Here is a 12,162-nt window from a genome sequence, read left to right as displayed (position 1 = left end):
TAGGATGAATTTTGTTTGCACAACACTTAAGGCTCTTGAGAAATGACACTTTTTCATGCATGTAATATATTCAGGCCAACTCCACAAACTAAAGCACTGTGTGCATTATTAGCCTCACAAATATGAAGCCTAAAATATTGCAGTCGCTCTCTAGTGGCTTACAGGTAATGTGAGTTACTTGATGTTATGTTTATGTTACTTTAGTTACTTTATGAGAGCATCTGGTCCTCACAGTGTTGTGCTGATAAAATTCTGTCCTTGGACAAATGTAGTTGATAACCCCTGATCTATTTAGACACCATTTATCATTAGTAGTATATGTAGTGGACAACACTTAATGTAAAGCATTTAGGCTTGATCTTCATCAGTTGTAGAAAAGTTATTCCAGGGTTGTTTCATAACATTTGGTCCTGATTTTATTTGGAAGTGTCAGCTGTTATAAATAAATTGAATTGTCTCAACAAAACGTCAATTATGGTTTCAACGTCAAAATTAAAGATGATGGCTTAATGACACAAGACGCAAGGTCATTCACATTTGTTAAAAACTTAATAATGTAAAAAAGAATTCCTGTGTTTTTTGTGATGCACGAATACTTGTTGTTGAATTGAAGAGGAAAGGTGTGGTAAGGTGCTGTGACATAATGATTTGACAAAAGAAGAGTTAATTGCATGAATGGTCATGCTGTAAAAATGTGAACACATGCAATTGTGAGGTCACCTGTTCAGTATATAAAGTGCAGTGCTGCTCCTCAGCTTTAGTATCACAGTCCAGGCAAACTAATCTGCAGAACTGACCTGTTCATCACAATGAAGCTGCTGTTTTCTCTGTTTCTTCTCTGGGCACTCTCCACCACAGGTAACTACACTCATTTCACCTGCAGGTAGAAGAGAGTCTAATTTAAAGCTTTAAATCTTTTATTTAAATCTTACATTGTAATTTTTTTCCCCAAAGTTAGTGAGTAGAATTGACTCGACTGTAACCTGCCGTAACCCAATATGAACTTTCAGAACATCTCATATTTGCTATATATTTAAATTGTGATGATCATTTTTGTGTTTCTCTCCTGATTGCAGCTGGAGCCCTCCAGTGCCAAACCTGCACAAATTCAGCATGTTCAAGCACAGCACTACTTCCATGCTCCTCATCGGAACCAATGTGTGTTACAGCTACCATTCTAGGTAATGTTTTCTTCATATCATATTTCATATTTTCACCAAATTACATCCCCTGTGAAGCTATTTGTGTTCCATCAACATTAACAAACTGCACTTTGAATTTGTAGCTACTTCATCTGGAACTCCGACAACACAAATCTACAAGGCATGTGCAACTTCCTCTCTGTGTCCAGCTGTAACTTCTCAGACATTTTCAGTCGACCTGGGATTTCAAAGTGCTCTGGCTTCTGCTCAATGCTGCAACACAGATGACTGCAACTCAGCAACTCTACCAAGTAAGTTAAATACTACGTTGCTCATTGAAGACAAAATAATAATATAAAGAAATAAAAACAATAATCTGATGTTGTAAGAGTCTCTGTTCTGAAATGAAATGTCCTCCTTTTCTGTTTCAGATCCTGCTTCTCAGTCAAATAATGGTGGAGTATGCAACTTTTGTGACCCTTCCACTGGTCAGTGCTCCTCCATATTACAGTGTCAGGGAGTGGAGAACCAATGCTTCCGATCAATCAGTAAGTCTTTATGTTGTATCAGTTTTGTCATCAGTTTTCAATCATAGATGATTTCAAATTTTTTTGTGATACATCTGACATATAAAAGAGCTGAAACTTTTACCCTAATTTATACTAAATGTTATCCTTGGGTGTGAAAGTTACTGTGATAAGATTTTAAATTTCAAGCCTGGAAGTCAGACAAACACATACACGTTTTAAAAAGCTGTTAAGTTGTTTTTTGCATGAAATATATTAAGCTTCCTGGAAAGTAGCCAAATTGAAACAAATCCTGAAATTCTTCTTTTTCATCTGCAGTCAAAAGCGGCACCAGCACGTATCCAGGTTACGGCTGCGCATCTGCAAACCTGTGTGCAGCTGCTTCAAGCCTGGGTTCTCTACCTTTCATGCAGAGCGTTGGTACAGTATCAGGTGTTGCCTGTTCTGCAGCACCAACTACAACTGCTGCCCCAACTACAACCTTCCCCCCAACTACAACTACAACCACTGCCCCAACTACAACCACCACCCCAACTACAACTACAACCACCACCCCAACTACAACTACAACCACTACCCCAACTACAAACTACAACCACTGCCACAACTACAACCACTGCCCCAACTACAACCACAACTACTGCCACAACTACAACCACCACCCCATCTACAACTACAACCACCACCCCAACTACAACTACAACCACTGCCACAACTACAACCACCACCCCAACTACAACTACAACCACCACCCCAGCTACAACTACAACCACTACCCCAACTACAACCACAACTACTGCCACAACTACAACCACCACCCCAACTACAACTACAACCACCACCCCAACTACAACTACAACCACCACCCCAACTACAACTACAACCACCACCCCAACTACAACTACAACCACCACCCCAACTACAACTACAACCACTACCCCAACTACAACTACAACCACTGCCACAACTACAACCACTGCCCCAACTACAACCACAACTACTGCCACAACTACAACCACCACCCCAACTACAACTACAACCACCACCCCAACTACAACTACAACCACTGCCACAACTACAACCACCACCCCAACTACAACTACAACCACCACCCCAGCTACAACTACAACCACTACCCCAACTACAACCACAACTACTGCCACAACTACAACCACCACCCCAACTACAACTACAACCACCACCCCAACTACAACTACAACCACCACCCCAGCTACAACTACAACCACTGCCACAACTACAACAACTACCCCAACTACAACCACCACCCCAACTACAACTACAACCACCACCCCAACTACAACTACAACCACCGCCACAACTACAACTACAACCACTGCCACAACTACAACCACCACCCCAACTACAACTACAACCACCACCCCAGCTACAACTACAACCACCACCCCAACTACAACTACAACCACCACCCCAACTACAACTACAACCACCACCCCAACTACAACTACAACCACCACCCCAACTACAACTACAACCACCACCCCAACTACAACCACCGCCACAACTACAACCACCACCCCAACTACAACTACAACCACCACCCCAACTACAACTACAACCACCGCCACAACTACAACCACCACCCCAACTACAACTACAACCACCACCCCAACTACAACTACAACCACCACCCCAACTACAACCACCGCCACAACTACAACCACCACCCCAACTACAACTACAACCACTGCCACAACTACAACCACAACCACCACCCCAACTACAACTACAACCACCGCCACAACTACAACCACCACCCCAACTACAACTACAACCACCACCCCAACTACAACTACAACCACCGCCACAACTACAAGCTCTGCAGCTACAACTGCTACATCAACTGCAACAACTGCCTCCACAACCAAAAGTGACGCTTGTTCTATCAGACTGGGAATGATCCATCTGCTGCTTGGACTCCTTCTCTTTACCTTTCATTAAAGTCCCGAATAACACAAAGACAAACAAAAGAACATATGATGCTTTAACAAGACTCAAAAACCTTTTGGATATTGATCTTGTGTTTACAAACCACTGTTAAAGTAAAGTCAATGAAAAGAGGTGATAGAGTCTTGTTGAACCAGACTTGGAATAAGTATGTTGTCATGATGGACAATTATGTCCATTATGTCCAAAATAATATAATAATATAATAATAATGCTAAATGTGTGATAATACTGAATCCTTTTAGCAATAACAAAGCATGCTTTGGAAATAGAAGAAAGAAGGAGAATTTCTATTTCTTATTTATTTATTTATTTTTCTTTGTGCTTTTTATTTTCTGCATTTCTCTCTCTCTAATCTGATGTATATTACTAGTGATCAATGGTGAATCTGCAAGGGTGGCATGTGCCCACCTAAAAATAATCTCTTGCCATCTTTAGTGGAACCCAAGTTTTTCATATGACAGTGTTGTTTATTAAAATAAACTAGCATTAACACTTTGAGCCTAGCTACAGTTAACATTGACAGAGTGAGCAATACAGTAAGTTTGCACCTCCTCTTGTCAGACCTGCAGGGTTTAAGCTTGTGGTGTTCTCCTCTGTCTTATGGCAGACAAACTATTTTTTTTGCACTGGCACAAATAATTTGTGTGGCATCTTAGTGTGACACCTAATTGTTGTCTAATTTTTGTTTTTAGTAGTTTTAAATAGAGGTACAAAAAAAAAACTCCAGATGCAGTGCCTCCATCTTTTAGTAAATAGTTGTATAGAACTTTATTGTTTACAAAATTTGGGTGTAGGTCTTTAGAATTTAGGAAATTTCTGTAGATCTGCCCCTGCTGATGATAAAGATACAATAAAGCCCTTGTCCTATATCCTTCTGTGTTTCAGTGTTAAACTGGGAACATTTCTGACATATGCTGGTATAGATTAATTTGGTGGTGTTGAGGCTGCTGCTTACAATCCTCTGTGTAGTTTTCACAACCGCTGGCAGAGTCATCTTCTTTGCCATAGAGCAGATTCCATGCCACACAGTGATGCAGCAGCACAGGGAACTCTCTACCACACATCTGTAGAATAGTTTTAGGACTGAATTTCCAAGTCCAGTGTTCCTTCACTTCCTGAGAAAGTAGAGTGTGCCTGTGCACCTTGTTAACCACAAAGAAAAGGTTGTTGTTGTTCCAGATCAGGTCCTCAGAGGGATGTTCAACAAGATAATTAAAACTGAACACCTTTTCAGCTGCTCCTCAATGTGTAGGGGTGGAAGGGAATTTCTGCCCTTCATGAAATGCTGAGACTGGTATACCTGCACCATCTTTTCAGCCTTTTTACCTCCTGCCTGTATTCAGATTCGTCATTCTGCCCCTTCCATCACACACTTAATATCTTATATGTAAAAGTTAATTACAGTACAATTAAAAAAAACCCGAACAACCATGCATACGGTTGAACAGTCCGATTATTCCTCAAATTCCAGTATTGGAAGCTGTATGCCGAGAGTGACTGAGACGAGACATCGATTCACTGATCTACACTACTAGGATAGAAATGTCTATCTATCTATCTATCTATCTATCTATCTATCTATCTATCTATCTATCTATCTAGTCATGTGAGAAAATTAGGACACACTATGAAAGCTTGTATATTTTAAAATATATTTGGACACGTGGATATTTAGAATCAATTTTAATGATACTAATTGATCTAAATAATTTAATGAATTAATTATAATTAATTATTTGTTTAATTAATTAATTAATTAATTAATTAATTAATAATTAATTTTCTGGTGTGAAATTAATTAGAATCTCAAAAAAATAAAATCCCCTCTGACCCCTGTGGGTAGTCGGTCATTCAAGCTTGGGTCCACTACCAGAGGCCTGGAAGCTTGAGAGTCCTGACAGTGATCTCGGATGTTGTTCCTGGGATCTGCTAGAGCCACTCGCCTAGCTTGGGAGTCACTTTTTACCTCTTAAGCTACAGCCATCACAGGGCCTAGCATCCACCCCAGGAGGCCCCTTGGAAAGCTGCAACAGCCAAATATCTGCAGAAAGTAAGGCAAAGCCTGAGGAGTCAGCTGAATGGGAAGAACAACAAGTGGGCAATCAATACCTACGCCCTGCTGGTGATCATATACCTTGCTGGAATTATCAGCTGGCCAAAGGAGGAGATACCGCTCTGTGGTAGAGTATCACTTCCTGTTCCTGCTCAAACACAGTGGTGCTTCTGAGTAGCTTATTTGCTTAGCAATTTAATTAACAACTTTTAAATACATTCTTTTTCATAGTATAATCTTCACGTGCTTCATCTGAAGCACACTTTCTGTGTACTCACTACCTAATTTATAGCCAAAGTATTCACTCACTTTCTCTGTACTCTTTCGCTAGCTTAGCCTAGCTCGTAGCCGACTCGTTAGCACCATGGCTACTTCACCTGTCCCTCCTGCACTTTCTTGCTCATTGTGTCAGATGTTTAGTTACTCCTCGGCCTCCTTTAGCAATAATGATATCTGTAACAAATGTAGCATATTTGCAGCTCTGGAGGCCAGGATTACTGAATTGGAGACTCGGCTTCGCACCCTTCATTCACCCATAGCTAGCCAGGCCCCTGTAGCTGGTGCAGCCGAAGATAGCGTAGGCCACGCTAGCTGTTCCCCGGCAGACCCCAAGCAGCTGGGGAAAGAGGGCGGCTGGGTGACGGTGAGGAGGAAGCATAGTCCTAAACAGAAGCCCCAGGTACACCACCAACCCGTTCATGTATCTAACCGTTTTTCCCCACTCGGCGACACACCCGCCGGGGGTCAAACTCTGGTAATTGGTGATTCTGTTCTCAGACATGTGAAGCTAGAGACACCGGCAACCATAGTCAATTGTCTTCCAGGGGCCAGAGCAGGCGACATTAAAGGAAATTTAAAACTGCTGGCTAAGGGTAAACGTAAATTCAGTAAAATCATAATTCACGTCGGCAGTAATGACACCCGGTTACGCCAATCGGAGGTCACTAAAATCAATATTGAATCGGTGTGCAACTTTGCCAAAACAATGTCGGACTCTGTAGTTTTCTCTGGTCCCCTCCCCAATCAGACAAGGAGTGACATGTTTAGCCGCATGTTCTCCTTAAATTGCTGGCTGTCTGAGTGGTGTCCCAGAAACGATGTGGGCTTCATAGAACCTTCTGGAGGAAACCTGGTCTTGTTAGGAGAGACGGCATCCATCCCACTTTGGATGGAGCAGCTCTCATTTCTAGAAATATGGACAAATTTATTAAACCCCCCAAAATATGACTATCCAGAGTTGGGACCAGGAAGCAGAGTTGCAGCCTTACACGCCTCTCTGCAGCTTCTCTCCTCCTGCTACCCCCCCCCCAAAAAACCCATCTCCATAGAGACTGTGTCAGCTTTCAAAAAGACAAAAAACAAACTAAAAACCAGCAACAAACAACTTAAACATAAACAATTACAAAGAAAGAACAATACAGTATCCACATCTGAACCAAAGAGTAAAACAGTGAAATGTGGATTATTAAATATTAGGTCTCTCTCCTCCAAGTCTCTGTTAGTACATGACTTAATAATTGATCAACAAATTGATTTACTCTGCCTTACAGAAACCTGGTTGCAGCAGGATGATTATGTTAGTTTAAATGAATCAACACCCCCGAGTCATTCTAACTACCAGAAATCTCGAAGCACAGGCCGAGGGGGGCGGTGTGGCAGCAATTTTTCACACCTATTAATTAATGAAAGACCAAGACAGACTTTTAATTCATTTGAAAGCCTGATGCTTAACATTGTCCACCCCAGCTGTGAAACTCAGAAACCAGTCTTACTTGTTATCATCTATCGTCCACCTGGGCCTTACACAGAGTTTCTGTCTGATTTCTCAGACTTTATATCTAATTTAGTTCTGAGCTCAGATAAAATAATTATTGTGGGTTGTTAGATTTGTATTGTTGATTGTCATTTATGCTTAGAAACATTCAACCACATATGCTTAGAAGTGTATAATCATTTGTAGATTGAAAGAATGTCTCATCCTAGGAGGTCTGTAACAGCTCTGAGTAGCATGAAGGGGGAGGGCGTTCACTCCCTCTACAGAGTGTTCTGGCATAGATCACACACCTCCTAGGAGAGGTCGTATCTTCTCTTGCTGATATATGGTATAGCAAACACACGTATATCTGTTTAAGTGTAAGAGCCTTTTGTTCAGATGGACCGCTAGACTCCTGGCACCAGCTTTGGGGAGTCTTCACAGGGTTACATCTGGACCTCACACACATACACACACGCACATACACAGTATTTTTTGTTCACATGTATACCTATGTAAGATGTTATATGTTAATGACCCTATGCATATTCATGTAACCACAATAAAAGGAGTGCTATGGGGAGCCTGGCTGAGAGTCTGACGGGGGCTAGGTGGTGGGACGACACTTGGCCCCAGCCAGGTTTCCCTCATGCATGAGTAAACCAGCCTGCTTGTGTCTTGCTTTGCAGTGTAACTATATTGTCTTCAACGTTCCAGCGGATAGGTACAAGCTACAAACCTATCATTAATTGGTCCTTCGAGAGCCGGATCCCTGGAGTCGACATTCACCGAGGGGAGAAGGGGCACGCGGAAAGACTGACGTCAGCCAGGAAGTTCCTGTGGATTCGCCGTCTGTCTTTTCTCCTCGATGAATGGCGATCGGCGGGATTCGAGGCTATACTACACGCTAAGCAACACCAAGTAAGTTTAAGTCTTTGCCGCTGTGTGCAGCAAAGCACGCATCCACTGTGTGAGGTTGCGTTGAAAGTCTTTATCACTGTGTGCGATAAAGCACGTGCGTCCGGTGAGTGTCCGGTTTTGAAATCGCCCTGGGTGTGTGTCCCGAGCGTCCCTTCATTGGGTTTTGAAATCGCCCTGGGTGTGTGTCCCGAGCGTCCCTTCATTGGGTTTTGTCGTGCGAGTGGGTGAGCGTCCCACAACTGGGTCAGGGTCCCGAGCGGTCCGGTGTGAGTCCGGAGTAGGCCTATTTTGTGTTGTTGTCATTGTTGTCGTCGTTGTTGTTGTTGTTGTTGTTGTGTGAGTGTGTGCGGAGCAGAACACGTGGTCTGTGACACCGACTGTTGTTGTTATCATGGGTTTCTAAGCAACCAAGAGTGAGTCGGAGGGAGACAGACGTTTGTGCTGGACTTTGCTCCTGGCAGCACAAAGTATTTAAATAAAGATGAGAGAGAAGTTTTCAGAAAACACACCAGCCTTGAAGAGCGTGTGGAGAAGGCCAGCCCACATCAGCAGCACTTGAGATGTGCTCTGGTGAATGGCTTTCCCCCACCCCTTGCTGACACAAAATGTTAACTCTTTAGCTTGCCCTGATCGACAGCAGCCTGTGTGCCAGACCATAGATTTAATTGAGGTGGATAGTTGTTAAAAGTAATCTACATTAAGTTTGTGGTTGCTCAAATTTTGTAAAATGACATATGAGGTGAAGTGATATAGATAAATATTTAAACTAATGAAGTGCATAGAGGCACTTGACCTGTGTGAAAGACTGTCGTCTTATTATGAGCTATTGTTGAGATATACAGCACACCTGTGAAAACAACTAATATGCTGAACCCTGTATGAAACATCTAAAAGTACATGATGGAGAAGCTGTATTGAATATGAAAGTGTAAGACTTTGCCGCTGTGGGCAGAGCATGCAACTACTGTGTGATGTTGCGTTGCGGTTTTTTTCTTCTGAGCTGATGAGCGAGCTACACATTATCAGATCAAGAGCTGTCTGAGAACTACTCAAAGAGAGGGAAACAGAGCTATGAGTGTGCAGCGTTTCCGTGAGCAGTTTTCCTGCACCTTGACTCGTGTGTGTGTGTAGCATCGGCATCATGTTTTTGTTTATTTGTTTTGTTGGGTCGAAAATAATTAAATAAACTTGTGATCATGCTTATGGATTACCATGGCACATATCACCAGCCACGTGATTTATTTATGCAGATGAAAAAGAGAAAGAATTTATATTGTAGATGAAAAATAATCATAGGGAAAAGGCTTTGTGTTGATCAGCCAAAAACAACCACAATTTCATTTTCTGCTTTTAAGAAAAGACTGTTCACAAAAACACAGAGAGAGAGAGAGAGAGAGATGTGTGTTGATTAAGCAGCGATGATAATAATGAACATGTCTTAGTTTGTCACTTTCAGGTGAAAAGCAGACCTGAATCAATTTTCCACATGCAGCAGTCGGAAGAAAGTTATAGTTTAACATCATTGGAAACATGCAGGCCAAGTTTCTGGCTGACTTATTACAGCGCAATGTGTATGTGTCTCTCAACCTCACAAGCAAGTGCTCACTCCTCCCTGAAGAATGCAGCTCCAAAGAGCAATAAAATGGCAGATAAAGAGACAGCAGCAAGTCCTGACCAAAGAGTCCCAGCAAAGCAGCAGCAATGTGGACAAACAGCATCAGAGAAGAAGAGCAAACCCATCATCCTGACTGATCGGATAAATGGCACTGTGTCTACAACAAGCTGAAACTTCACTGTGCATGTGAAGAAAACGTTTGAGGAGAACTGAACAGTTGGAGTTTGACATTTGCCACCTGTGGAGTAAAATGGCAAGAAGAGACAGTGGAACACAGGACAAAGCTGAAGGAGAACTGCCGGGACTGTTGAAGTGGGAGAGGACAAAAGAGTGAGAGGACACAGAGTGAGAAGACTAGGTGAGAACACAGAGGAATGCTGTTATTTAATGTGGGAAATCAAAATTTGGGTTAGCAAACCTGGGGAAAAGAAAACTGACTGCTTAAGTTGGAAAATTGTGAAGGGGTCTGAAACACTGCAAAAATAGAAACATGTACAAAATCACACACACAAGCACAACATGCATTAACCCTACTAACACTTCCAAACACAAGAGAGCTTATGAAGATTAGACAACATCTTAAGCGTGTGAGTCTGTTTATCATCTTATCCAAGTCACCTCGTGTGATGCAAAAACCAGTGGACTCATAGCACATTAGTTAAGAAATGATCAAATAATAGCAGAGAAATGTGTAGGAAAGGCAGCTTTAAGAACATGCTCTGTTGGATATGCAGCTCCACAGACATGCATTAAACCTGCCTAATAACACAAACGCATGTAATGAAAATTAGCTTGTTATCTTTCATCAGTGTTAAAATAGTGTCAATTTAGCAGACACTTGTTATCAAATACTGAATTTATCCAATGCAAAAAATTGACTCTCTAGGTTGCAGGACAACAATTTAACTTTTGTGGGAAAAAGGATCCTGGTTTGACCAACCAGTGACCAGATAATAAATTTAGTTGTTACTATAGTAAATTGGGAGAAGCTTCCTGCTTGATTGATGCAGCACAAGTTTACTACTAAATTTACTGTATGAGGGAAATTTTCTTTTAGTGATAACATTTTGAACATGCATTTCTGTTGTCCTGTCATCCTAGTGGGGTTAATAGCTGATTCAAATTAGTTGATCGTTCTTAGATTAATGAAAGGTGACTGAATTCTAGCACGAGTGAATGGGATGTGTTGGAGTTGTTGTGTGTTGAGTGGAGACTCTAAAACACTGAGTTTCCTGCTTTGATGTGCGAGTGAATCCTGTATTTAGATACACAACTCTGAATACGTCAGAACAAACTTTTTTTTTTTGTGAAGTGCATGACAACATGTCACATGTTTTATGATGAAGGGAAAAGGAAAACTGAATAAAATAGATCTGTGGCCTAAATGAGTGAAGAGCACAGACCTGGTGATTAAACTCATAAGTTAAAGGAGACATTAGGCTTATGTTGTGTGTTGTGCAGCTGATGGTTGGTTTGGAGTGAATCTAGCTGATGATTCTTCTGTTGTGAAGTTGATGAGGAGTTTGTGTCATGACTTAACAAGGCCTTTTTATTTTGATACTTTCACAGTGCACTGAAAGTTTGGTTTGATAATCTCTGTTATTTTTCATTTTTATCTTTTGAACAGGCACTGATTTTGTTTGTCTATTTCTTTTCTTTAAGCAGATCTGCACGTCAGGAATTAAAAGTGCTATACGACCTGTCGAGAAAGCCGTTACAAGTGAGGTTTCTCCACATTAAAATGGGCTCTGGAGAAAGCTACTTATTTGGGACAATTATTAAATGAGTGTCCCAGCCTAAAAAGGATTCAGCGATGTAATCCCATCTAAAGTTCTTCTTTTTCTTTTGAAATGACGTCATTTTGCTGGAAGTGGAAACTAAATGCGACGACAAGTTCCACTATCAGCAAAGAAAGAATGAATGGAAATAAAAAACAAACTGACTGACTGGTAAAAGCTGACAGGACTTGACCACGACTCAAGGTTAACCTCCACCTAGACAGGACAAAAGGGTGGATGAATTTATGTGTGTTTCCTTTTACAGGAGCGGAGAGATGACAGCAACATCCGAGGTTGCGTGATGATTTAACCTTTTAAATGCCATTTTTATGTTTGTGAACTCTGAAAATTTAACCTTTTAGTTTAAATTCTCTGTCTGTGAAT

General features: G+C 41.5%; 1 protein-coding gene across 1 annotated transcript; it reads left to right on the top strand.

The window, feature by feature from the left end:
* Positions 1–500: 500 nt before the first annotated feature.
* On the top strand, positions 501–2,287 carry LOC120716553 (integumentary mucin C.1-like; the record flags this gene model as incomplete). The annotated part of the gene is made up of 5 exons (XM_040004082.1): positions 501–858; positions 1,077–1,181; positions 1,286–1,453; positions 1,574–1,690; positions 1,988–2,287. Coding segments are annotated over exons 1-5 (739 nt in total), but the record flags the coding sequence as incomplete, so codon positions are not given.
* Between the last annotated feature and the right edge of the window lie 9,875 nt (positions 2,288–12,162).

Source organism: Simochromis diagramma, unplaced genomic scaffold (assembly GCF_900408965.1).
Source record: "Simochromis diagramma unplaced genomic scaffold, fSimDia1.1 OVJJ01000477.1, whole genome shotgun sequence".
NCBI lineage: Eukaryota > Metazoa > Chordata > Actinopteri > Cichliformes > Cichlidae > Simochromis > Simochromis diagramma.
This window is presented reverse-complemented; position numbering and strand designations above follow the sequence as displayed.